Raw genomic sequence first — 27,008 nt, forward strand, 5'->3', positions numbered from 1 at the left:
GCAATTGCTAACACTAGGAATAGGAAGCCAACTATCAACCCGAAATAGGAAAGTAGCTGTAGGATCATGGTGCAGTTGTCGATGCCGAAAAAGGGTTCAATTTTAAAAGTTGGTTACATATATACTTGCCAAGGTTTTTCCACTTTGCTCTTTTTTCTTAGTGGCACAGATCTCACACTCAGAAAAAGGAAAAATGAAATCTCTTACACACACATACAACGTATACATTGCAATACAGAGTATACGAACAGCTAATCGTAAATTTCCATTGGTGGAATTCTATCGGTATTGTAAAACCAGTTGTCATTTTCTAACTCGACATCAAGCCATTGCGCTGGGAATAGTACCAAGTGACCTTTCACGTTACTCAACAACTTCTCTGCTGTTTCCTTGTCATAAACCAACTCTCCGGACATCATTCTTCTGCGGGTAGCAAAGTTCGTAGCTCTATTCTTGCGGTACTTTTCATGGGCTCTAGCAGCTCCGCTATCTTTTCTTGAAGGTTGGGTTGGTGACTCGCCAACTGAATCCGGCTCGGTATCGTCATGGAGGAGATCTCCATTAGCTTCGGAACTCTTTTTACCAATACCATCACCATCACCATCACCATGATGACCATGATCATGATCAAGATCATCTTCTTCTTCTCCTCCTCCTTCTCCTCCTCCTTCTCCTCCTCCTTCTCCTCCTCCTTCTCCTCCTCCTCCTCCTCCTTCGTCTTCACCCTTTTTAGATCCATTTTTCACCGGTTTGCTGGGAACCGAGCTGAACTTTCTGGTCAACTTGTGGCGCATCTTATTTTCATTTGTCGCTGTTTCATCCAGCTCTTTCTTCTCTGGAGGAACTCTTCCCAAAACCCCCAAATCCTCTTCCAATTCGTCAATGGAGCGTTCTACATTGTTTCCAAGATGGAGAATGTCGTCCTTTAGTTCGCTTGATTCAGATTTGGAGCCAGAAGTCGATTCTCCAGTTGCTACTTGTCCTTTCATGAACTTGCTTTGTAATTTGGCAAAGTTTGTGTAGTCGGACCACCGCGCCACAGCATCGTCTGGTTGACAATGGAAAACCATTCGAAATATGTCCGTATTTTTCCTTGCAATTTCAAACCATAGAAGTTCATAAAACTCAGGGTTCAACGGATCTTCAAACTCGTAAGGGTCAATAAATGAATTGGCACTATCAGCATCTGGAGAGGAAATGGTTTCAATAATGTCAGTGATTTCTTTGTCACTACAGGAAACTGGAGTTCCAGCTTCTAAGCCACTTCTCACTGCCTCTTCAGGGCTCGGCTTGTCGTCCACCGACGTTTCGTCAGCTTCTGTTAAAGTTCCGTTCATTTCTGTAGACACTTTCAATGGTGACAACCCGGCGTTGGCACGCTTCTTGTTCTCTGCAGCAACATATTGCATCTCACTCGCCGCCACCCTTTGCAAGTACGATACTTTTTTCAACAAAAGCCAACGTTCTCGATTGCGTTCGTTGATGAGTTTCTCCGATTCTTTGTCGTTGTTTGCGGCAACCTGTGCATCATCGCAATTCAAAAAGTCAAGCACATCTTCATACAGAGGTACAAAACTGGTTTTTGGCGTGGCCGATTCCATTACTTGAAGTGCTTTCTCTTGTAAAAACTTGCTGCTTGACAAACGAGCTCTCTTTGAGAACTCTGACTGGTATTTGTCGAAACCATAACCACGTACGTCCTCTTTGTGTTGTTCATTGTGCTGCACGCGGTTGTCATAAGACTTCTTTTTCTTATCACGCACACCAACATTAGCCTCTTTGGGGCCAGTTCTGTAATTGAACATCGTTGGTAGATCAAGCGGCTTTGGCGCGTCATCGATTTCTTCCTCGTAATCCACTTTGGCTACTGTTTCATCCAATTCTGAAATGTTGATGGAATCCTTCCACCTTCTTGTTCCCTCCCTTTCATTCAACACATCTCTGGAAGCTATCTCTACCATTGCTGAATTAACACAATAGCTTTTCTCGCTGAACTTGTTGGTAGCAAACTTTAACCCCTCTTTAGTTTTTGCAAATTTTTCAAACCTCTTGAAGCGACGCTCAACTGTATCTAGGATATCAATACTAACACCAAGGTGCTCTCTCATCAATCTCATTCGAAGAGTGTGTGCAAACCTAGCAGCCTTATACGGCTCACCATTCATACGAGTTGAAACCATTTCAGTATCCCTGACAACAGCTGCAACTTCAGAATCTCTCACTCCTCGCATCGACCTTTCATTGATGTTGGCACTTCCAATAATGACGGACCGATCATCAACAATCATACACTTTGCATGTATGTATAGCTGCTCAGTAATCAAAGTTCGTTGCGGACCAATTCTGCCCCATTTTCTCAACGAAAAGAATTGAATGTAATCTTCGGGATTGATACCCTTTTTCCTCAATTTGGCAAAGATGGAGGTTTCACCTCTAGAAATCGACATAAATTGGCATTGCATAATAACACGAACCGAAGACCCCTCTGCTTCATCAACTTGAGCTTCAAAGCCTGGCATCAAAGGAATGACAATCATCGCCTTCCAAGTGGTACCTTCCTGGTGTGCACGAATTATCCTTTCAACCAAAGCATCACCGATTCTATTCTTTATTTCGACACCGTCGATGAAGCACGATGTAACAAAAAATTGATTTTCAATGTAAACAAAATGTTCGGAGGTTTCTATCAACTTTAAATAAGCATTTTGGATGCTCTGCTCATGTTCTTCGAGTCCCAATGACCATTTCCCCGAAGATCTCAATAATTGTACTTCACATGTACCACTATACCCTGCATTAATGGCTTCCTCATCAGTGAAGTCTGGCGGCGGCACAAGCAAAGGTGTCAATCGACTTGGCCGCTTTTGCCTGATTAGGTAATTCCATCTTTGAACAAAATGACGCGACAAGTCTCTAGCAATTTTTCCGTACGTCATCATGTGGATGTCATGCCATGGCATTCTCGGCGTCGTTTGTCTATTGTACATTGAATTATATGGCTTGTCCAATTCAAAAAAATCTTTGATCCTAGGATTCGAGTAATCCTTACCCACAAATATTTGAAAATTTTCTAGATCAGCCACAGTAGCATTGTCGTCCGCTTGAAACTGCTCGAATGTTTCTGGAGAATCATCGGTTAAAGCATGATCAGCTGTGTCATACCTACCATAGCATAAATCAATACCACCCAAAAATGCGTAAGTCAGATCCACAATGCACAACTTTTCGTGATGAGCCCAGAAAAAAGTATTTTGTAGTAACTGATTAGGTGATCTAATTACGTGAATGTTCTCCTCATTGAGCCACAACAAGGAATGTTTAGTGTATAAGGAGTCTGTGGCAACAGTCGTACCAACATTTCGATAAACAATAACAAAAATTTTCACTCCTTCTCTTGCCTTTCGTTGCAACAACCTATCAATTCTATATTGCTGGTTTCCTAATGCAGGTCTCCTCAAATACAATTCTGGAGACAACCACCAATCATGAATGTAGACAGTTTCTTTTGCCATTTCAATAGCAGCAGAAACTGCCCAAAAGTAGTCTCTACCATCGACAAACCATTGTGCAAAGCAATTTTGTCTAATTGGGGCAAATGAATCAAAACGGTGTTTTTTGCCCCATTCTGTATGGTGCTGCATTTTACGGAAAGATTCCAACCACGCCTTGTGGTCCCTCGAGGATTTGGGATTCAACACCAATTTCCTTTCCCTATTTTCCAAAACAATTTTCAAGTGAGGGAAAATTTTGGTGTGATGAGACTTGTTGTCAACCATTGTTTCGTCAATATCTTCGTCATCATCCTTTACCACGTTGCTCTTTGTTTGAATTTTGAAATTCGAGTCAACCAAAAAGACGTCCAACGGGGTTGTCGAGTTTATGTCTGAGACGTACAAGACATAGCTGTTTCTAACCAACATCCATTTTTCTGTCCTTCTATCGTACATACCCTTCAAGTCATTAGCTTTGAAATGACCCACTCTCCATCCTTGTGATTTCGCTGAAGAGCCAATGTGAATCGAACCTTGCTTTCCTTGGAATGATCCCTCGTAATTCAATAGTGATGAGATAGGCGAGATCTCGAAAAACATAAAAACAAAATTGGACAAAGGCGTTAATGCAACGTACTCAATAAGCTCGTTCAAGTAGTTTTCCACTTCTTTCATATATGCAGCATTTTTTGCGCGTTGAGCTGAAAGATGCTCGGGGTCTGTCTGCCCATGCGAAACCATTGATGTCAAACTCTCCAATCGCAGTCTAACTCTAGAAACACCGGTTTGCGCCGTCACTATTGATTCTGTATCTCCATGAGCGGCGCCGTTCATCTGCGTGTCCAACGCTTTTGCTCTTCTTCTCCTATCTTTAAAGGACGGGAAGGGAAACTTTGGCAATTTTGTTCTAGTGCCAAAAACAGTTTTCCAGTTGTCAAGTTTGCAACGAGAATGTAAAATACCCAAATCAGCCACGGTTCTTTCAATACTCCATTTCATACTTTTATCGCCAACACCATACTCCAAATCGATACGAAAATTCCTATTCCTTCTGAATTCATTTGAAGAAATGTCAGTAAGGGTAAACCCCAAGAGCGAAAATAACAACGGCACTCTGGCTATACCACCATCATCCACAAACAAGCACGACGCCATGATTCCCAAGGATGGACCATTGATGATAAATGAATTTACTAGGTTTTGTGCTCTTATGTCGGTGTTTGTGAAGGTATAGTTCGAATCCCTTATTTGAGGTCTAGCAAGTTTATCTTTTCTCTTCTTTTTCGATTCCAGCTGATTCGATCTAGCAACGAATTTGGAAAAGTTTTGCATAGTGGAGGAGCGCCGTGATTGAGGCGATGTAGGTGCAACCTGGTTCCCTGGTCGATGATCCTGCTGACTTTGTGAACTTTGGGCAACATTTTCCAGTTCCTGTTGTTGTTCTTGTTGTTGTTCTTGTTGTTCTTCTTCGTCTGAACTGTATCTCGACTCCTGCGGATCCTCGCCCCGCCAGTTGAAAAAGCTCATTGGATTCGATATGATGTGAGAAGAACCATGACGCGAGTGCAACGGCCTTTTGATATTTGATCGTTTCACGTCAGCTGCATTATGTGATCCCTCTCCCGATATCGATCGATACAACTGTCTCACATCGGCCAGATCCCTCGACACGCTGTTTCGCAGTGGATTGTTTGATGGCACATTCTCAGATTCGGTGCCAGGGTGACCCTGTTGGAAGCCATTCGCAACGGGCATTGTCTAGGGATGTGCTCTTTTGGTAGTTATTTGTGAACGAAGGTTGCCATTTATTTTATTTTTGTCTGCTTGTTTTTTTTTTTTTATTTTTTGTTTACATTTTTGCTGCAAGAACGTGGTGACGGAGACGCTGGTTTGAGCTGCTTAACCTGCTTAACCTGCTTGACTTGCTCCTTGACGCACCCATTCAAGCTCTAGGCAGGGCACAGCTTGCCAAAAATTGACAGAGTTTTTGTAATGCATGAATTTTGGGTTAGAATGAACATTTCTATGCACTTTTGTCGTAGACACAATTTAAAGAGATTGTTGACTGATTACTACATATTCATTCCAACTTAGAGTGTGCCACAACCTATCTGTGTGTAGTCCCCATACCTACCCTAAATCACAGTCGCAACTTCTAAGCAAATTACATCGAATAGTTTTTATCCCCATAAGTTCCGACAAGAAAATGTTGGTTTGTGAGTTATTGAACATGAACCTTGGAGCTGCAGTGAGATCTTCTAGACCAGACTCGTCTACCAACCGAAAATAATGCTCCACTATTCTTTGGTTTGCACCTTTGATGGATTCAACATTTGCCAGTTTGAACAACTCTTTGCGAAGGAATTTTTTCAATAATTCGTCCACTTTGGTAAAAACAATATCAACCGGTATTCCTCTCTCATGCAAGTATCGCACCAATTGTAAATCTTCATCCGCAAACCCATCACTTGAGCTTACCAATAATAATACTCTCTTCAACCGACGCCTATTATTAAGGTATGCAAGCACCATTTCCCCCTGTGATTCGACACCACCTTTTCCATAGCCCGGACTATCAATCAATCGTAGTTGATTCGAGATTCGGAACGAATTCATTGTCTTGGTGAATCCCGCTTTTGAAGAGACGTAAGCCAACGGTTCGTTTTTTCTTGCTCCCAAAATGCTGTTGAGTAAGGTCGATTTTCCAGCATTGGTACGTCCCATCAAAAGCACTTCAGGTAGAGTTTTCAACAATTCAGGTTTAATTCCAAATGTCCGTTTGGTAGATAGAGCGGCTTGTGTTGAACTAATTTGTGATTTTAGAAGGTTGTATTTAACATCGGGTATTTCATCGTAATCTGCTAAGGTCCACTCTAGCTTCACTTTGGCATGGTTAAAAAAACGCTGGGACTCTGCAATGTCACTTTTATTTGGTGTCCCAACGAATATATCATTCAAAATGTTGGGATTGATGATTGTCTTTCTTATTTCGATGTCTTTATTGCTGCGTTGGTATTGCTGTTGAGGTGCAACACTATGAAGTTTCGGTAAGTCACTTGCCATCTTAGGTATAGACTTTACAAGATAGTCTATAGATCCATGTTTGTTTCTCTTCTGGTGATACCGGCAGCAGGAACCAAGTCTATTCATTGGAGTGTAGAGAAAACTCATAATTCAACCGAAATCATCCCCTGGTGAAAAAAGTTTACATGACACAAAGTTAAAAGTGCAAGACGTTCCTGACCAGCACAACAATAAAAGCACCACTTGCAAAGTCGATGTCCTGTTCCATCGACGGCGTAATCGAGTTTTCTCACTACATCTTTCAATTGTATAGTACTTATTCTCATGTCTATTTATCGTATATTAATTGAATTAGATTACGATATTTACCAAATACTCACACATTTTCTCTACGCATTTCCGAATCCCGCAAATAATTCTTCCCACTCGTCTTTGTTTGCCGAGTCGTTAGATTTTTCAAACTCAGTTGTGTCTTCATTCTCCACCAGTGCAGGCTCTAAATTGAAATCCTCGCCCACGTCTTCTGTTGCTGGTTGAAGATCATCAAAGTTTTCATCAAACGCGTCCTTTTGCTCCTTTTCTGGTTGTTCGCCTAAATTTTCTGATGCATCGTCATATTCTTCATCAGTCAATTCAAGGTCCTTAATTGGTGGGAAATCTTGTTCGGGACCATTTTGAGCCGTAGGTGGCTTATTGTCAGAGGAACCAATACCAGTAGCGGCTCCGACAGCCGCACCAACCGCAGCAATAACACCGGCACCAGCACCTGCAGAAGCAACTCCAACTTCTTCGTGTGATTTATCCTCAGGTTTGTTCGTCAACTCATTTCCATTTCTTGGCTCGGTCACATTTCTGGCCACGGTCACAGTTCTGGCATCGGTATCATCTCTAACCTCAGTCGCATTTCTAGCCTCAGTCGCATTTCTAGCCTCAGCCGCATTTCTCACTTCAGCTTCTGCAGCTGCTAGTTTGTCCTTCAAATTTTGAATTTCTTTCTCATAAGCCCCTTCTTTTTGTTCCGAGACTACTAGCTTCTCTTGCAAGTTTTGGACTTCATTTTCAACAGCCACTTCTTTTTGCGCCGCAGATGCTAGCTTTGACTTCAAATCTTGAATTTCCCTTGCACTAGCTGCGTTTTTTTGTTCTGTAATTGTTACTCTCTCACTCAAATTCTGGATTTCATTTTCAGCTGTCACTTGATTTTGTTCAGCAGCCGCTAATTTTTCTTTCAAGTTTTGGATTTCATTTTCACTAGCTACTTCTTTCTGTTCTGCAACTGCCAATTGCTCTCTCAAGTTTTGAATTTCATTTCCATTAGTCACTACATTCTGCTCTGCGGCTGCTAATTTCTGCTTCAAATTCTGAACTTCAGCTTCAGCTTTTTCCTCTATGGCTGAAGCTTTTTGTTCTGCGGATACTATCTTCACTTTCAAATTACGGATCTCACCTTCGGCCCTTTCTTCTGCTTCCGCTACTCTCTTTTCCGCAGCAGCTAATTTCTCTTTCAAACTCTGAATTTCCACTTTGGACGTATCCTCTGCTTTAGAGTCAACTAACGAGTCTTTACTATTTGCAGTGGAAGTTCTTGCAACTGGTTCTGATCCCTGCATCAAAGACTGCCCAAAACTTGAAGTTGGCTTAAAAGTGCTTGTCAAGTTTCTTGGTGTCAAATTTCTTAAATGTGGAGCGTGACCAGCATCATTCACACCACCAGCACTTGCAGAAGAGGTGAGGGGAACATTACCGGTATTACCGGCTCTACCGGCATCTGTAGTAGAAGTAGCAGATGCAGCAGGCTGTTGTTGTGGAGATGGGCTGCCAAACACATCTACCAAATCATCCATGGAAGATTTGACTCTTTGTGGTGGAGCCGATGGAGCTGATGGAGCTTGCAGAGCTTGCAGAGCTTGCAGAGCTTGCGGAGCTGATGGCTCTTGCGACTTGGTACTTTTAATCGACGAGATCAAACTTTCTGGAATCACGTTGGGTAAGCTCTTGCCAGTAACTCTTCTGCTCACCAAAAACATAGCAATTGAAAATTCCAACTTTGTGAAAAGTCCGGTGTTTTGAATATCTGCCAAATCCCAAATGGCGGCCAAGTCTTGTTGATCTAATTTCGACGTCATCAAGTAAGATGCAACTTGATCTGGATTCAACTGGCCCGCGTTCTCTTTGTCGAGGTTGTTGAAAATAGAGTCAAACTGAGCTTTCATCACTGGTGTGACAACCCATTCATCGTCAGATGGAGGATATCTGATTGCAGTCTGCTGAGAGCTAACAGAAGTTTGACGGGAGGAGTAGGCTGGTGATTGAGGTCTAGGAGCCGGTCCTGGTGCGGGTGCAGGTGCGGGTGCGGAAGCTGGTCCAGGCGCAGGCGCAGGTGATGACCCTGCACCAACGTTCTTCACCGATTGCCAAACGTTATCAGGAAGAAAAGGTGGCAATTGCTTAATACGACCACTTAATATTCCTTGCACCAAATGCATCGCAATGACAAACTCTCCAACATGTAATACACCTGTATTGTTTCGATCAACTAAGCTCCAAATCTGCCCCAATGTTGCAGTAGGTAACTTTGCTTTCAAAAAAATGTCTTTGGCCTTAGCGCCACCCAATTCACCTTGCACAGATCCCACAGTCTTAGCAAACAACTGAGAAAATTTTTGATAGTCTGCAGCACCCACGGGTCCTATTGAATCTTGAGGTGTGGCTGACCCGGGAATGGCATTATTTGGTTGACTTGACAAAAAAGAGTTGCTGGTTGATTGAGGTTGCAATTGGGCAAATTGAATACCAGCGAATTTGGGTAAAGGCCCAGGTGTGTCTGCCAAACCTGGAGCTGGATGGTTTCCAGCCTGGGTATACCCAATCAATCTCATAGCATAGCAGAAACCAAATTGATTCAAGAAGCCTAAATTATTTTGATCAGCTAGTTGCCAAATTTCACCCAACAATGCTGGAGGTAAATTAGACTTTTCAAAAGTCGTACGGGCTTTCTCACCGGTTATAATTCCGGTGTTTTCAGGATCCAAAGATTTGAATAACTGCGTATACAACGATTTTTCCTCTGGCGTAAGGCCAACTTTGAAAGTCGGGGTGTCTTGATGAGTTAGTAAGAGTTTCTCAATGGTGCTCAGGGGTATACATACGACTCGAAATACCCATAGTGTTTGCCGTGCAAGGTTGAAACCCACAGCAAAAACAAAAATAACAAAAAAGATCTCGGGTTTTCTCAAGATTTGACGTCGGGTAGAAAGAGAGGGTTACGTAATGTATTACGAAGTTTTGGTAGCTGCCCAGTTTTCGATTTTCCCTTTTTTTCTTTTTTTTTTTTCCAACTTCTCTCGATGAGAAGAGCTTTTTGGAGCATACATTAGCTCTACAAATAAACAATGAACAGAGGAAGAGGCGGCTTTAGAGGAGGCCGTGGTGGAGCTGGTGGAAGACCAAGTTTCCAACAAGGCCCACCAGATACAGTTTTGGAAATGGGATCTTTCATGCAAGCCTGCGAGGGAGATATAGTGTGTCGCTCAATCAATGTCAAGATACCCTACTTTAACGCTCCAATTTACTTAGAAAACAAGACGCAAGTTGGAAAAGTGGATGAAATACTAGGACCGTTGAATGAGGTGTTTTTCACAATAAAACCATCCGAAGGTGTCAAAGCAGAGTCATTTAAGGACGGAGATAAATTCTACATTGGTCCTGATAAACTTTTACCTTTAGAAAGATTTTTGCCCAAACCACCTTCTATAGGGCCCAAACCAAAGAGGAAAGCGGGAGCGGGTGGCGCCGGTGGTGCTGGTGGTCGAGGTGGCCGCGGTGGTGCCAGAGGTGGCTTCGGTGGCCGTGGAGGTGCCAGAGGTGGCAGCAGAGGTGGTTTCGGTGCACGTGGTGGAAGTAGAGGTGGATTTGGAGGTCGTGGTGGAAGCAGAGGTGGCTTTGGTGGTCGTGGAGGATCCCGTGGAGGAAGCAGAGGTGGTAGAGGTAGATTTTGAAGCGGAGTAAGGAGTATTTTGATAGTATAACTAAAGTCGTTTACCGTTGTTCAAAAATAAAAATGTAATACTTTACGAAGTCAAAAACTACTTCTATTCCATTTCGACCCGTATAACATCTTTTGCTCTTTTACTAATCTTTCAAGTAATAACAAGTGTATGCATTTATACGACTCGGACTTGTTAGAATTGAGATATAGCAGTTCCCATTTTTGTCGTGTCGCGCTTAAAAGCCACGACGTGAACACTACTAAAACAAAAAGAATTTAAAAAGTTCCGTCAATCACACATATCAGCCTTAATGATCACCATAAGGTACCCAATACTTTTAGGTATGTTGTGACGAACTTGTAAATGACTACTATTACTAACGCGTTATTAGTTTTCGTTTTATCTTTGATTGGGGCGGGCTACTTGGGCTTTTCCCTGATCAGCTTAACTCATGACAAATTAATCCATTTCACAACTTTCTTCGTACTTACTGGAGAATTTTTCTTCATTTTCCGCACCAGATCATTGAAGCTCTTAAGTTACGTAACCTTTGCCATATGCAGTCTATGTGGTGGTATCGGCCTGGAATTTCTTCAACATCTCGTCAATGAAAAACGGGTATTTGATCCGATGGATATTGTGTGTAATTTAGTGGGCAGTATTTGTGGGTTGCTGATGTCAGTAATGTACCAGACTTATCGAGGAAGAGCTAATCCAGTACCCTCAGAAATCGAATTACATGGCATGCCGTCTCTTACGTGATTCTGCTTCATGAAAAATTGAAAAAAAGTGCCAGCTTTGTGTAATGTTCTTAGAATTTATGTAGCAAAATAATTAAAATATAAACTACAACAAAAGAAACAATATTCTGTCGTGTGCGTAATACGAATACGACTGCAAATTAGCACTTACTTTTTACTTGATTAAGTCCGTACATACATGGGATTCGGGGTTTTCAACCCCAGAGATGTTTGTGGAGATTGTTCCTCACAACAAGTCGAATCTGTCGAAGATTGTATGCTATGATACACTCGAGTACAAGTCTTTGCGATCTCAAACACTAGACTGATAGTGCCCTTCAGCTTTTGCATGAAAATAGGGATTAGATATTAGTTTCATGGATAATGAATGGTTCCTTTGTCAGCAAATGTGAGTGCTCCTCGTGATACAGATCTGAACTCAGCATGGAAGGCCATCAGTATTGTCGATGACTTCGTTATAAGGTCGCATCAGTCCTTAAGAAAAAAAAAACATTCTCCGTATTTGTGCGCTACAAAAGTTGCGGCAGAAATCGCGCATCTTCTCTCGTTTTTACGAAATTTTCTATTGCAAAGCGAAAACATCGCAAAACTGTGTCAGAAACAGTATATTTAGGTAGCCAATATTCCCCTAGGAATAGCTGAGGCTGTTCACGTTTGCTCTACAAATAGATCAAAATGCAGACCTTACGTATAAAGCTAGACAATGTACACTGCCAAGAGTGTAAAGCAACCATTAGAAAGATCATATCACGATACCACAAAATCAACGAAATTGAAGCCAGCACAGTATCAGATCTGAACATAGAAGAGTTGTCCAGCGGAGAAGTATTTTTCAATTTGAAGGATACAGATGTTACCTTATACGGGAATAAGGATGTCGGTTTTCACTTGAAAAAAATGATCAAGCAATTGGAGAAATCTGGATTCGGTGTAGTCAGGTGGAGTCTCGCGGATGAGAATGGCGAACTATCCTCGTCGGAGGAAGTGCATGATATTGAGGCTGGTGTGGATACTACAAACCATGACGGATTTTTTGACATTTGGGGAATTTTTGAAAGATATCTGGCCTCAAAGTCGGCAAGAAAGCATTTGAAGTACTGCACAGTTTGTCAAAACAGCAAAGCTGGCAAGGTCAATGAGACAAGTGACACATCATCGGCAGAAACCAAAGTGGAAGTTTCTCAAGCAGAGTTCAGAGCGTCGTTTGTGATTACCGGAATGACCTGTACTTCTTGTGTGCATACGGTGGAGGATGCACTCAAGGGACTACTTGGCAAGAACTCTACTGGTGCCAACTTTTCAGTGAATTTGCTTCAACAGTCATTGGTTGTCATAATCCAAAACAAGCAGTTGATCAATCAAATTATTGATTGTGTTAATGACCTCGGATTCGAATGTAAGCTCATTGAAGTATTGCCAGTTTACAGATCAATAAACACGCGAGTCACTGCAATTATTGGAGGTATGACATGTGCTGCTTGCGCAAACTCAATCGAAGGTGCAGTGAAAAACTTGCCCTTTGTCTTGGAGAGCGGTATCAATGTGGTGACAAAAAACGCCCAGTTTGTACTTGAAGATGACGGTCCACGACACGAAAACTTGGAAAAGTTGAAAGAAGCGGTTGAGGATTGTGGGTTTGATTTTGAAGTAATTAGCAACGAAAAGATCAACTTCACTTCCGCAAAACAAAAACCTCGAACAATAAATATCAAAGTGGAGGGAATGTTTTGCAATCATTGTCCTGAGATTATCATGAGCTATTTGCTACACTACGGAGATGCTGTTGTTGTCCATGATCCAATTACTTTAAAGCACCCCGTGATCAAATTTACGTATGTTCCCAGTCGTGAAGTGACTGCTCGTCAAATTGTCTCTGACTTGAACCACTTGAGAGATGACGGAGTTGGTGGTTATGCAATTGATGATGAAGAAGAAGGCGGGTCCTTCACTTGCAATTTGGTAAAGCCAGTCTCTGTGGACGAGCATATTAGAAGGTTGGCCAAGAGCGAAGTTATGAATCTAGCTTTGAGGTTGATCTTGGCTACTGCGTTTGCCATACCCACATTTATATTTGGAATTGTTGCCATGTCGTTGTTGTCAAAGCACCATCCAGTCAGAATCTGGGTGGAGGAGCCAATTTGGGTTGGAAATGCATCTCGTGCAACTTGGATCTTGCTTATATTGGCAACACCAGTGTATCTTTTCGCCGCTGACACCTTCCATCGTAAGGCAATCAAGGAAATCAAGTCATTGTGGCTCCATAAGAATCCGTTCAAAACCCGGTTGCTCAAGTTTGGATCAATGAACTTGTTGATGAGTTTGGGAACCACTGTTGCTTATTTTGCCAGCATTGTGTTGTTGGCATTGAGTGCCAATCAAAAGCCAAATTCCCATATGGGCTTCCACACAACGTACTTTGATTCGGTTGTTTTCTTGACATTCTTCTTATTGATTGGTAAATTGTTGCAAAGTTATTCAAAGAGTAAAACTGCTGATGCTATATCGGAATTGGCAACTTTGAAACAAAACACAGCGGTGGTGGTGGATGAGAAAGAAAGCCTGGATTTGGGCCATGCCCTGTTTGCCAATGATCAAGTGGTGGATCTTGAGCTATTGGAAATTGGAGATTATATAAAGATTGGCTCTGGTGAATCTCCCCCAGTTGATTGTGTTATTGTAAGTGGAGAAGCTGATTTTGATGAAAGTGCGCTAACAGGCGAGTCTACTCCCGTGAAACATATTGAAGGCCACCAAGTCTTTTCCGGTACTGTTAACATTGGAAGCCGTTCCATCATTGCCAAAGTAACAAGCTTGGAAGGTGATTCGCTTTTAAGTCAGATTATCAACACCGTCAGGGACGGGCAACTCAAAAAGGCTCCCATGGAACGCACGGCAGACTTAATCACTGGGTACTTTGTGCCAGCTATTATTGCCATTGCAATTACTACCTGGATTGTATGGCTCAGTCTAGGCTACTCGGGAGCGTTGCCGCAAAGCTACCTTGACATCGATCTTGGTGGTTGGGCAGTTTGGTCATTGGAATTTGCAATTGCCGTGTTTGTAGTTGCTTGTCCATGCGGGATTGGTTTGGCTGCACCAACGGCTCTCTTTGTTGGATCTGGTTTGGCTGCAAAACATGGAATCTTGGCCAAAGGTGGTGGTGCTGCTTTCCAAGATGGTGCAACAACTAATATTGTATGCTTTGACAAAACAGGAACGTTGACCAGGGGTGAATTGGCTGTAACGAATTACTCGTTTGTCGAAAAGGATCCGACGTTGATGCAATTTTCGTTGCAAATTGCCAGAGATTTGGAGGTGGCTTCGTCTCACCCGTTGGCAAAGGCGATCAGACTGTTTGCAGAGGAATTGAGCAATACTAAAAGCATTCCATTATTTGCAAATAAAATACCACAAGTCGAAACAGTTCAGGGCCGTGGAGTCAGGGGTGCTTTTGTTTACGATGATGATGTTGAAGATTATGCACAGCACCATCCAGTTGAAGGGATTCTTGGCAACGAGAACCTTTTCCAAGAGAAGGGAGCTGTGGTGTCGGATAAGCAGAAAGCGCTCTTGACAAAATGGAAAAGAGAATCCAAGTCCGTGGTCTTGGTTGGTTTAAGATGTCCCAAGATATTCAAAAACGATGCGTTGAATGTAATTTTGGTGCTTGCTGCAAGGGACCAAATCCGACCTGAAAGCAGAAAAGTTATCGACTACTTCAATTCCAAGAAGATTGAGACGTGGATGATCACTGGTGATAATGCGCTTACTGCAGATGCTATAGCAAAAGAGATTGGGATTGCCAATGTTGTTAGTGAAGTTTTACCAGATGAAAAAGAAGCTCAAATCAAACGAATTCGTCAATTGAAACAACAAAGCGGTGGTGACGACTCAAAACGTGCTGTTGTCATTGCTATGGTGGGTGATGGTATAAATGATGCACCTGCGCTTGCTGCTGCTGATGTTGGAATTGCACTTAGTTCTGGTGCTGATCTTGCAGTCACGTCGAGCGATTTTATCCTCTTGAACAAGTTGCACCCTTTGGTGTGCTTGGTGACATTGTTTGATTTGTCACGAGTTGTGTTTCGTCGTGTCAAGTTTAATTTTGCTTGGAGTTTGGTTTACAATATGATTGGGTTGCCAATTGCAGCTGGCGTCATTTACCCATACAAAAATTCCAGGTTGGATCCGGTATGGGCCAGTGCAGCAATGGCATTGAGTTCAGTGAGTGTTGTTTTAAGTAGTTTGGCCTTGAGACTCTATAAGCCAAAGCTACAAGCTCAAGATTTCAACATAGAAGATGAAGGTGCAAATGTAGTGCCTGAAGAGGATTTTATGTAGAGAAAGTAAATTAGCTATATTTACGTATCGCACTTTGTATTTATTAATCGAATACACCTTGGTCAAATTGAACCACCATAACGGTAACATTGTCAGTAGTTGAAGCATCAATTGCCAGTTGGCACAACTTTCTCGAAGCTTCCTGTGCATCCAATCCATTCTTGAAACAGTCTGCAGCTATTTTACACGCCTTGGCATCGCTGATTACATCCCAAACCCCATCGCACGCAAGAATCATAAACTCATCATCTTTAGTTATTTGTGTGGAGGTGGTAAAAGGTTTCCCCAATACCAAGTCTTTCATATAAGAGTCACCCAATGACCTGGTAACAGCAAGCACTCCGTTAACCCGATTCTTTAGTATCAATCCACCGGAACTTTCCACTCTGTCTATTTCGTTCTTATCGGAAGCCTTGTGGTCGTATGATAGTCTATACGCCTTCCCCTTTCGGCTCAACACAATTCTTGAGTCACCAACGTTGGAAGTATAGAGCATTCTCTTGTGACCATTCTCCAGCCCTTCACTCTCCCAGCGAAGAACCGCTACTGCGGCAGTGCAACCTCCCTGGATAGCATTTTTTTCTATAATTTCGTCTGCCTTGATGAATGTTTTGTATAAATGGTCCTTCGTATCGGAGTCGCTTGGTTGTCCTGTGTGAGTATTAGTCTCAGACATGTCCTTTTGCTCTTGCAATTCTAAATCAATTTCTTGTTCGAGTAATGAATGCAAATTATTGCCACACCAGCGTGCACTCTCTTTACCCGCATGGCCATCAAAGATGGCGAAATACCCCCAATCAACTCTTTCAGCGAAATTCGCAATATATGTATGCACGTCTTCCATTTTGGACCTATAAGTGGAGTTTTTGTTTTCGGCTACGCCCACTTTGAAAGACAACCCAGCAAAAGGGTCATACTCTGAGGACATTTTCGATCTAGGCTTGGATGAAGATGTCGCTTGTGGGGAGTCATCTATTGCACTGAATTTGTCCTTCAGATCCAGTCCTGGTAACGATATTTTTGGATCCGTCAATGGAGGCGTAGACCCCCGATCACTGGAAAATTGTGAATGTTCGCTTGATGAAAGGCTGTTGATGTCGTTTTGCTTGTGATGATGCTGGTGTTGCTCTGCTCGCCTTTGGGCTAATCCTTGGAGTGAATTGGGTTGCTGTGCAGGTGTAGCAGCAGCAACTGGTGAAGAACCAACCACTGGATCTGTTTCAGCTGTGCTCATTGTTGGGAACTATGTACTTGCAAAGTTATATGGTTGGTATGTGTATTGCAGGGTTAATGTGAGTACAACGAATGGTTAAATGTTGTCTTTTGATACTCTTAATGTAAAGACTTGTTGTGGTGACTTGAAAGCAAATGAAAAAGTATTTTAAGCGATTGCGCAGAGTGACTTACTACTACACGTCATGTGAATTGAGTAATTGTGTTAAATATATTTTTAACTCTTATTAGCAATGTCGTAGGAATGTGTTACACGACATTGTAAATACAAAATAACGTCACTGCCCCATCCCAACTATTGTATAGATTTTGTCAGAGTTGTGTCTAGGCTGAACACTGACTGGTTTGTGAATTGACCCAATTGCAACATCAACATGATCTGTCGATAACAAAATTCTCTTTACACTTTTAGCAAGAGAAAGATTCCGAATGGGTGATGGTTTTTTTTGCTACATTTTTTGGTGCAGAAAGATAATCAAAAATTGGTCTACGCATACATTGCCATTTCAAGTTTAAGAGACAAATTATCAATAGTTAACGCTCTGTTTATCACTCTCTAATATACGTGGTAGTGTATGTGTCTAATCAGTAAATCATTAAATATATTTCTTATTTCCGTAGCGGAAGTCGGAGGAAAAGAGATTATCTCCACACACACACACACACACATACAAACACACTTATATCCTTTCTGTCTCGTGCAAAGCAAAAAAAAAATAAAAAAAATTAGAATCCCAAATAATAAACGACCAAGAGAGGGGTCGCCACAATTTTCTTATCTCCAATCGCGTTACTCTTTCATTCACAGTTGAAACTTGACCATGCCTGAAGCAGTTCCTATCCCTTATACGGCACTTGGTAAGCCAATCACCGAGTATGTTGAGTACAACAAAGCTAAATTTTTAACCACTACTTGGAAGGTTCCCCACAATGTCCAATACAAGGGGAAAATCTTTTATGTCCACGGTTTCATGGAGAGTGCAAGCATCTATACTGAATTCTTTGACAACTTGTCGCAAAATGGTTATGAAGTGTTCTTCTTTGACCAAAGAGGCTCTGGTGAAACGTCACCACATGATTTGGGAGGGACAAATGAGTTTTATACCTTTGATGATTTGGACTTCTTCCTCAAGAGGAGTTTAGATGCACGCACTGATCCTAAAGAGAAGTTTATCTTGATGGGCCATTCAATGGGTGGTGGAATCATCTTGAATTACGGTATCAGAGGCAAATACAAGGACGGAATAAAGGCAATTGTTGCGTGTGGTCCATTGATCAAATTGCACCCTAAAACTCAACCAAATATTGTTTCCAGAGTGGCATTGCCCTATGTCTCCAAAGTTTTACCAAACTTCAAGTTAGACTCAAAATTGGAGTATGATTACATTACTTCAAACAAGCGTTGGCAAAACTATATTAGAGAACACGACAAAAAGTTGATTGGTTCACTTGGTCAATTCAACGATATGTTCAAAAGAGGTAAAGATTTGTTGAATCCAGAGTATGCAAAGAAGTTTGACACCAAGATTGCATTGTTGATTGTGCACGGTACTCATGACTACATCAATGATATCAAAGGAAGTGAGGAGTTTTTCCCATTGTTGCCAAAGGATATGAACAAGGTGTTTGACAGAATCGATGCTGGAAGACACAGTTTATTTGTGGAAAACGATGAGTTGTTCAAATTGGTGTTCAAGAAGGTGACTGATTTCCTTCAAGAGTATGCAAAGAAGGATTAGACTTACGTAGGTTTGTATTTTAATTGTTGTTTCCGATTTATTTAATTTCCATGTAAGCGCATAATCCTCTTTTGGCAAATCTTTTTAAACGAGATACAATTGACAGACAAATATTTATGCAAAACTTAACCCCCCCCCCTTGATCTCTTTGAACCCGACGGAACGTGCATACATACGGCACCACACACACGGCGGAAACTTCATCGTACATCTCCGCTGAACCTCCATTGTTTCAAGCCTTGGCTCATCTAGAGCACGTCAATGAATCTTCTGCCAAAGTGGTAAACAAAATAATGGGCTACACTATCAAGCAAAAAATTGAAATATGCCTCAAGGCAGAATCCAATCCCCACATGACGCAATCTGATCTAGCAACTTGGGCAATGAAGGAATATGGTCTGACTAAACCGCCTTCACAAACTACAATCTCGCGTATTCTAAGTTCAAAAAGTGACATAATAGCCTCAAAGGAGGATGACTTCAAGTTGGTGCGTCGGCGAAAGCAGACTAACCCTTTATTGCGCAAAATTTTGACCGAGTGGATTACCCAGGCAACGTGGGAAAGTATACCTGTTACCACCCCTATTATACAACTGACGGCACATGCTATTTGGACGAGGTTACCGAAAGAGGATAAAACGGGCAACGGAGTGTTCAACCAAAAATGGTGTTCTCACTTTATCAAGAAATTGAATATAAATATCACAGGTAGTGAGGAAGATATAAAGAATAACTTTGGATATAAGTTGAATAAAGTTTGGATGTTGGATGAGAAAGTCGAATTGAAAAATTATTTAGACAACTTGATTCAGCAAGATAACTACTCACCGCAAGATATTTTCGTCATTGACGAATTTCAGTTGTTTTATTCTCTTCCTTTGGACCAAATATTTGACGTTAGCTCGGTAGATAAAGGGTTGCAGCAATCGCATTCTTCAAATGAGTATTCGTTGACTGCGCTACTAGGTTGCAATATTGACGGTCTGGAGAAACTATTGCCCTTGATTGTGGGTAAATACGACAAATTCGATGTATCAAAGAGCTCATTCAACAATTTCCAAGTTGCGTCAAGTGAACACACTTTGCATCATAATTTAATGAACAAGATCACCCAAATGTACAATATATCATACAAGTCAAACACCAACAAGTGGGTTACATCGCTGATGTTTCAAAATTACATACTATCGCTAGATCACAAAATCCACAGTTTGACCCCCGAGAGAAAAATATTGATTATTCTAGATGATTGCTCAAGTCACCGATTAGTCAATATCAAGTTTCAGAATATCAAACTTGTATATTTGAAAAATGAAACGTGTCATAAAAATCCATACAACACATCATATGGATCTGTCAAATTTGACTACTTACCAATGAACTTTGGCATAATTGAAGAGTTCAAAATCTTCTACCGAATTCAACAGTACACTGAAATGATCAAATTGCAGCGCAGCAAATCGATGGGGAACAACAACAATAGGAAAAAGCCAAATTCGGGCACGTCTCCACTAAACCTCAATTACGAAATGGCAAATACCTCACCGGCACTAGAGGTTTTGGCCGAGCAGGACTATCATGTATCCATGATCCAAGTGATTGAATGGGTAACCAGAGCGTGGTCCATGGTTTCACCAGAACGTATATATCAGTCATGGAAAAAGACTCGGTTGTTACCTTTGAGTGCTGGTCATAATTGGCCCAGCGTGAGAACGAGAAGCAAGGCGGATGAAATTTGTAAATACTTAGACAAAAGACTTGTCGTCTTTGACGAGATGAAAAGCCATAGAGAATTGGAAGACATCATGGGACAGTTGAATGTTGTTATACCTTGGGAAATTGAGGAATTGGTAGGGTTGGTCAACGAAAGAGGTAAAATTACACTAAGCTATGCTTCGATCGAAGAGATTATAGGAAGCTGTCTACTGGAATCGATTGAAGATGATGGCCCCAGTGACGATGAAGATGACGGTAATAATCGAGATATGGATCTAGCCAATGGTGAAACAGAAGCCAATGATGTGGTCAATTCACGTTGGTCAATTAACGAAAGTGACCTCAAAGATGCCAGTAACATTATATTCAACAAAGCAATTGCCAGTGCGACTAACGCAAACGATACCATGATGAATATGGGCTCTATTTCACCCGCTTTGAAAAACAGTTTCACTTCGACGGATGTATTACTAGACTCTAGCCAAGGATTCAACCAAGGCTCTAACGGTGTTGCAATGGCCACATCCCAATCACCCACTTTTCCATTTGGATCCCCGCTAATGGGTGCCAATGCGAAACACAAGTTGGGTCCATTGGAGAATTGGAATAAAAAGAAACCGGCATCTCTGATATTGTCACCACAAAGACATCGATGGCAAAACAATATCAATCAACTTTTTGACACCCTGTTGGCAAATGGACCAGCAGCAGCAGCAGCAGCAGCAGACATTGGGGCGTATGGCCACTCGTCCCAACAACACTCGCAGCACGAGGAGTCACAATCGCAAAATTTTTCGGCAGACTCTCATGTGGATAATGATATGTTACAGTCCATACTGAAGCTAATCAACTACTCCTCACTCAATACAATCAATCTATCGCAAGCCACTATCGACGATCTCAATTACAATTTGAAAATCATACAGTCTCGATTGGGTCAGACTGAATAAACGATAGATGCTTTGTTGGCAATGGTATTGATTCATGAAGACTCTGAGATAAAAACGTATCCTATATACATATACTAAATGTAGTACTGTCGTGACTGATTTTAAATTGAGCACTCAGCTTCAAAATTGATTACTCTGCAACCCCCCCCCCCCCACCTTACAGAATGCCACACATTTTCTACTCTTTCTCATCAGCATCCTCCTCGGTTATACCCAACTCCTTGGCCTTGGCTTCCAATCTAGCCCTCTTCTCAGCCCTAGCTTTTCTTATCCTTGCCACTTCAGCTTGTATCTCGTGGGGTTCCTTGGGTATTTGGTTCAAAGTGGCTGGATCTGGCCAAAACCCAGGCAAATTAAACTTCTTATCCGTGTCTAAACCAACATAGTACATGATCAAGATTGGCGAGAGCAAATAGAAACCAAACTAGAGGAAGAGGTCCATGTTAGTAAATCAGGTGGACTCGAAACGGTGAGATCGTGGACTGTAAATGCGTTCAAAAAAATTACTGCTGCAACATACTTTTGTCGTTTCTAGTTGGGTACGCGTTATACTATGTATGAATCTGTTTATGTAGCCCATTCTGTTGTTGCTGGAATGTTGAAGGTTTGACGGAAAGGATCTGTGTGATGATTTTTTTTTTCTCAGCTCCAGCCTGTTTTGTTCAGTGTATTGGTAGCGTCGGAACCAAAGTTTCTCCTTATTAGACTAACGTGCTTAGAGGATCGGTAAGATTACAAATAGGAGACTGCTTAACCGATAAATGTCAAAAGCAGGCATATTAGAAAAAGTAGATAAAAATAAAAAATAACAATCACGCAAGTAATGGAGATCCCTTACATTGCGTGATGTTTGAAAATATGGAATCTGCGACTGAAAATCCTTTTGAAGCTAGTGATTGTAGGAGTGGGATAAATGTACTCATTATCCAGTTCTTTGATAACAACCCTGCGTTTGGAACTCTCGTTACAATGTTCACAATAAGAGCCAGTCCTGGATGCATAATCATCAACATCTTCGTCGTCATCAGCAAACAGCAAACCATTGTCCTCTTTTTCCTTTGCCCAAATATCATGATCATCTTGAAACAAATCGGCCAAACGATGAGATACATCCTCATTCTTGACCCTTTGAGTAAATGATTTCACCCGTTTGTTCATCTTGCGGTGCTTCCTATGCATCTTTTTAGGTTGGGCCGAAATGGTAGAATTGTAGGATCTTATACTGCCGTATTCGAGCTGAGAGCCAATTTCAAGTCCCTGCAGTTGCTGTTGCTGTTGCTGTTGCTGTTGCTGTTGCTGTTGCTGTTGCTGTTGCTGTTGCTGTTGCTGTTGCTGCTGCCTTTGTGGATGCACGTAGTTTGCAGTAGCTGGTTGAGCAAAATAAGGCTTGTTGTTCAATTCAAAATCATACATGGAGGAACCAGCAGGATGGAATAACGAATTTAATCTCAAGTTGTTGAGGAATGAGTTCTGGTTGCGATTTTGCTTAATGGCACTGACCTGCTTTTCTGTACCGTGCTCCAATTTGTCATCATATGCGGCAGCAGGAGTAGCTTCAAGTCCCTCATCTAATGCAATCAACTTCTCATTTCCCACTACACTCCCGTTCATTTCTTGGGTTGCTTCCTCCTCCAACATAGTCAACTTCTCCTCTAATGTTGGTGAAGGTTCCAAGTAGCACTCCAATACATCCATGATAACAGTTGCATAATCATGCAAGGTGCCATCTTCAGGGACAGTCTCTTGATTCACTTTCATCAAGGCCAACTTTGGCGAGCCAACTGGTATAGGAAGGGTTGCTGATGCAGAAAATAGTCTGCTATGGTGATGGTGATGGTGATGGTGATGGCGATATTGACGATTTGGATTGTTGGTTCCACCCGGTTGATATGTTTCACTAGCAAATTGAAGTGTTTGGGGGAGTTGCAAAGTTGTCATGTCTTTTTCCACAGAAGGGTCCAGTTTGTATGAAATGGGAATGTAACTTACTCGAGTACTGTTATAGTGCTGACGCAGTCTCTCTCAGAATCTTTAAAGTTGGTATAGTATTCTAATGGAAGAAGCAAAGTGGTGCTTTGCAGAGTGTAATTTCTCGATATGCAAAAATTGGACTTTATTTTTTTTTTTCTGCTCCACACACTTTTGCAACCACTTTACAACTACATTTCATTGCACTAACGCAAACAACTATAATCACAGACCTAACTTTGGTTAAAGAAAGCTATATACTCCAATCCAAAATACAATCCAATAACTCGTAAATAAATATCAACCGGTATTAAAACACCAACATACAAGTACACACACAGATACTAAATGCTTTCTAATCTAGCTCATTTGTACTTCGACACCATCCATGAGACACATTGTCAAATGAATCAACTTTCTGCATGGTGTTGGGCCATCGTAGTTACTGGTCAAGTTGGGGAACATTTGTGCCAAACGTACAATTACATATGAAGCTTCGGTCAAGGCAAATTGTTGTCCTAAGCAGATTCTTGGACCACCATTGAAGGGCAAGTAAGCCCAGCCCAATTTAGGTGCGTTTTCCCAACGTTCTGGTTTAAATTCGAGTGAATCTTTGCCAAAGAACTTTTCCATTCTTTGAGTCATGTATGGCGAGTAAGCAACAGTAGTACCTTTTCCAATGTAAACCGGGTCAGTTCCATTTGGACCACCACCGACGGGTAAGGTAGTATCCTTGTTTGCGACCCTAAAGTTAATTGGCACAGATGGGTACAATCTCAAGACTTCATTCAACACCCACTTGAGATAGTTACACTGTTTCAAAGTCTCAAAAGTGATGTTTTGGACATCACTATCCTCACCGGATCCAAAGTGTTGATATATCTCATTCTTCAATTTTTCCCAAACGTCTTGATGTTTAGCCAATTCAAAAAAGGTAAAGGACAAAAGACCAGCAGTTGTGTCTCTACCAGCAACCATAATGTTCAACAATTGATCTTGCAATACTTTGGGGTTTCTTGTGTGTTTGACCAATTCGTAAAGGAATGTGTACCCGTGCTTTTTCACCCGCTCGTCCAATTCTTCTGGAGTTAAACTCAACGCCTTCTTGACAAAGGTTTTAGCAAATTTGTGAACTATTTTTGTATTTTTCCAAAATGAAGGTGGGTTGTAAAGAAAGAATGCAGTTTGCAAATAAGTTCTAACACCCAAGGCTATTTGAGCTTGATTAAAAGCCTCAGCAAAACTGGCAACATCAGGATCACATTGTCTTCCAATAGATTCATCATACAAGGAATGGACAGACTCACCAAATAAAAACTCAGTACTAGCATCAACAGTCAACCTGAAAAATAATTCTTGAAGGTCGAATGACTTGCCCTTGTGTTTTCTAATGTGTTCAGCAAGTACCTGCACATGTGGCTCCAACATTTTAACATGAGAGATCTGTTCTCTAGCAAATTGTGGACGCAACAATTGTCTTGACTCTTTCCATCCTTCATTATCCAACGTGAAAATTCCATCACCCAACAAAGGCTTGAAATGGGCATGTCTTGAGCCCAAAGAGAAATCATTGAATTGGGTAGCCAAGATAGCCTTCATGTTTTCGGGCTCACCTGAAACCACGACTCTAACACCAAACAAATAGGCAGTAAAAGTAAGTCTTTTCCCATACTTTTCATACATGGTCATGGCAAAGTCAAGGATCTCCCCACTTGATTTTTTGCTTTGTAAAACATAGGCCAAGATTAAACCAAAAGGTCCACCTTCGGGAAAGATGAAAGCCTCTTTGCAGCCATGCTTTCTTATGAAAATTTCTTTCTTGACCTTGGATATGGTTGCATATATCAATCCAGCCACAATAGCAACACCGTACCAAGTGAACAAATGAATGGTGATAAACGATGTTATTGTTGATAAATCAATTTGCATGATGACGTAGCAATGTGTGTTTTTTCTTTGTCAGTGTAATCACGTGAATGCGTGAGTATAAATTGTGGGGTAAATTGACAACCGGACTTTTCAAAGTTGTAGAGTATGACTGGTTGTTTGACAAGATAAAAAATAAAATAAAATGGAAAGAAAACTGCTGTTTATAAAACGTTAATGTAAAGTAAAGTGATGTAAAACAAGAGTGGACTGTGTAACACCAAGATTGGAAGAAACGGAAAGGTGGACATGGAGAGACCTTTATATAATTCAAATTTTGTAAAAATAAATAAAAGAAACCAGCAGAAAGGGAGGGGTGTAGTTTTTGCATGCAAAGGAAAATTTTAATTTAGACGACGGAGAAGAAAGAGACACAAACAATGAAAGAGTGTGTGTTGTTAGTGCTTAGTGTTCACGGTTTAGTGATTTGTATTCGGACTTTTTGTTAAGTTTGGCGTTGTTACTAATTTGGTAACAGCAAAAACATTAGTCAAATACTGTTACACAAATTGTAATGTGCACCTGCACTTATTCCTAAGTTATCTCTCTGTCTTTCTCCCACCACTATAAACTACAAAGACAGGTAGTATTTACTACAAACTAAACAGAGAAACTTGCACTCTAACCGCTATACGGACTAACCCCTCAAATGTGTTTTGTGTATTGGAAGTTAAACTTTTTTAGAAACCAGCGTCATAAGAAGTATAGCAAACAGGAAATAAAACCAGTCGTGTCCATACTTTAATATTATAGTTTATGGACATCATGTGAAGCTGAAACCTTACAATCTGCTTGTGAATATTTTATCGATTTACAACTTTAATTGCTTCTGTTTCCATAATTGTTATCTTCCTCAACTGTGATTGTAATTGTCGTTGTTATCTGTATAAAACAGTCTTTAAACTTGTACAACAAGCAACGGAGATGTATATTGTTTTTGCTTAATTTTTAGGACATCTCACATTTCTGCAAACTTGTGTTTTAAGTCTGGAAGGCGGAGGGGCGGGAGGTTCGATAACAATTTCTTCTGCTCGTTTTGTGAACTACGCTGTCACAGTAGCAAGAACGTGCCACAGCTCACTCTTTTCAAATAGCATACAGTAATCAGTCACAAGTGAAGTAGTTTTCTGGAGATGATTGAACGAGACTGATTTCTGGTTCGTTCCCGCTTCCTTAACTCCTACATTGAGTCCCCCACCCCCGCATTTTCTCCATTTTCTCCATTTTCTCCTTCCTCTCCTTCCTCTCCTCCTCTCAAGACAAAGAATAAATACAAGTTGGGTTGATTATCACAAGCGCCTGATCAAATAAAGGTCTCCTTTCAAGGCTTCTGCAGTCCCTAACTTTGTTGCTCCTTTCATCCAGGTTTTTATTACCTGAAATATACCTATTGTTTTGGAATCATGACAAGGGCAAAGTTCCGTAACGCAAACTGTACTGTACAGTTGATTTATCACATGCATATTGTTTCTTCTTCTGTAATTATTTTTTTGTGTTGATTTTGTATTGTACGCGAGCTCATTCTATACTGTATAAAGACTGCAAATTGTATTTATATACACGACAGCAACCAACTTCAAATAACAGAGTATTAAAGTTCGTTCTCTTTGAGAGAAGGGCCGCGCCCGGCACTCGATCCCTCCCGTCAATGCTACGAGTGCCACTAGGTGCTCTTTAATTAAGAGGAGTAATAGTGAAGTGCACTCTTTACAACTTTGTGTAATTGATAATTTATGCAGCAGACTTTTATAAATCCCACGCCTTTTGTTATTCAAAACTCCGATTATATACACTCCGAAAATAAGCGGAGTTAGTTGTAATTATTATGGTGTTTTCTGCTGCTTATAGCCTTGAGCAGAAACGTAAACAT

General features: G+C 41.2%; 11 protein-coding genes across 11 annotated transcripts; 4 read left to right on the forward strand and 7 right to left on the reverse strand. All coding sequences in view use genetic code 12, as the record gives it.

Moving 5' to 3' along the window:
- Window positions 1–251: 251 nt before the first annotated feature.
- PLD1 (phospholipase D) lies at window positions 252–5,246 on the reverse strand (the record flags this gene model as incomplete). Its single annotated transcript, XM_051751514.1, has 1 exon — window positions 252–5,246. One exon carries the CDS (start codon window positions 5,244–5,246, stop codon window positions 252–254), a length of 4,995 nt encoding a protein of 1,664 aa, XP_051609132.1.
- Window positions 5,247–5,621: 375 nt separating this feature from the next.
- On the reverse strand, window positions 5,622–6,554 carry KGF57_002224 (uncharacterized protein; the record flags this gene model as incomplete). Its single annotated transcript, XM_051751515.1, has 1 exon — window positions 5,622–6,554. One exon carries the CDS (start codon window positions 6,552–6,554, stop codon window positions 5,622–5,624), a length of 933 nt encoding a protein of 310 aa, XP_051609133.1.
- Window positions 6,555–6,904: 350 nt separating this feature from the next.
- Window positions 6,905–9,680, reverse strand: CTA3 (Cta3p; the record flags this gene model as incomplete). Its single annotated transcript, XM_051751516.1, has 2 exons — window positions 6,905–9,597; window positions 9,665–9,680. The coding sequence occupies 2 exons, from the start codon at window positions 9,678–9,680 to the stop codon at window positions 6,905–6,907; spliced, it is 2,709 nt and encodes a 902-aa protein (XP_051609134.1).
- A 227-nt stretch (window positions 9,681–9,907) lies between these two features.
- GAR1 (H/ACA snoRNP pseudouridylase subunit) lies at window positions 9,908–10,513 on the forward strand (the record flags this gene model as incomplete). The annotated part of the gene is made up of 1 exon (XM_051751517.1): window positions 9,908–10,513. The coding sequence occupies one exon, from the start codon at window positions 9,908–9,910 to the stop codon at window positions 10,511–10,513; it is 606 nt and encodes a 201-aa protein (XP_051609135.1).
- A 1,427-nt stretch (window positions 10,514–11,940) lies between these two features.
- CRP1 (Crp1p) lies at window positions 11,941–15,606 on the forward strand (the record flags this gene model as incomplete). Its single annotated transcript, XM_051751518.1, has 1 exon — window positions 11,941–15,606. The coding sequence occupies one exon, from the start codon at window positions 11,941–11,943 to the stop codon at window positions 15,604–15,606; it is 3,666 nt and encodes a 1,221-aa protein (XP_051609136.1).
- A 43-nt stretch (window positions 15,607–15,649) lies between these two features.
- Window positions 15,650–16,840, reverse strand: PTC1 (type 2C protein phosphatase; the record flags this gene model as incomplete). Its single annotated transcript, XM_051751520.1, has 1 exon — window positions 15,650–16,840. The coding sequence occupies one exon, from the start codon at window positions 16,838–16,840 to the stop codon at window positions 15,650–15,652; it is 1,191 nt and encodes a 396-aa protein (XP_051609137.1).
- An 820-nt stretch (window positions 16,841–17,660) lies between these two features.
- On the forward strand, window positions 17,661–18,578 carry KGF57_002229 (acylglycerol lipase; the record flags this gene model as incomplete). The annotated part of the gene is made up of 1 exon (XM_051751521.1): window positions 17,661–18,578. The coding sequence occupies one exon, from the start codon at window positions 17,661–17,663 to the stop codon at window positions 18,576–18,578; it is 918 nt and encodes a 305-aa protein (XP_051609138.1).
- A 353-nt stretch (window positions 18,579–18,931) lies between these two features.
- PDC2 (Pdc2p) lies at window positions 18,932–21,244 on the forward strand (the record flags this gene model as incomplete). The annotated part of the gene is made up of 1 exon (XM_051751522.1): window positions 18,932–21,244. One exon carries the CDS (start codon window positions 18,932–18,934, stop codon window positions 21,242–21,244), a length of 2,313 nt encoding a protein of 770 aa, XP_051609139.1.
- Window positions 21,245–21,422: 178 nt separating this feature from the next.
- Window positions 21,423–21,824, reverse strand: PET100 (Pet100p; the record flags this gene model as incomplete). Its single annotated transcript, XM_051751523.1, has 2 exons — window positions 21,423–21,668; window positions 21,765–21,824. 2 exons carry the CDS (start codon window positions 21,822–21,824, stop codon window positions 21,423–21,425), a joined length of 306 nt encoding a protein of 101 aa, XP_051609140.1.
- Window positions 21,825–22,078: 254 nt separating this feature from the next.
- Window positions 22,079–23,182, reverse strand: KGF57_002232 (uncharacterized protein; the record flags this gene model as incomplete). Its single annotated transcript, XM_051751524.1, has 1 exon — window positions 22,079–23,182. One exon carries the CDS (start codon window positions 23,180–23,182, stop codon window positions 22,079–22,081), a length of 1,104 nt encoding a protein of 367 aa, XP_051609141.1.
- A 390-nt stretch (window positions 23,183–23,572) lies between these two features.
- KGF57_002233 (cytochrome P450) lies at window positions 23,573–25,141 on the reverse strand (the record flags this gene model as incomplete). Its single annotated transcript, XM_051751525.1, has 1 exon — window positions 23,573–25,141. The coding sequence occupies one exon, from the start codon at window positions 25,139–25,141 to the stop codon at window positions 23,573–23,575; it is 1,569 nt and encodes a 522-aa protein (XP_051609142.1).
- Between the last annotated feature and the right edge of the window lie 1,867 nt (window positions 25,142–27,008).

This window comes from Candida theae (genome assembly GCF_024610275.1).
Source record: "Candida theae strain CBS 12239 chromosome Unknown scaffold7, whole genome shotgun sequence".
NCBI lineage: Eukaryota > Fungi > Ascomycota > Pichiomycetes > Serinales > Debaryomycetaceae > Lodderomyces > Lodderomyces theae.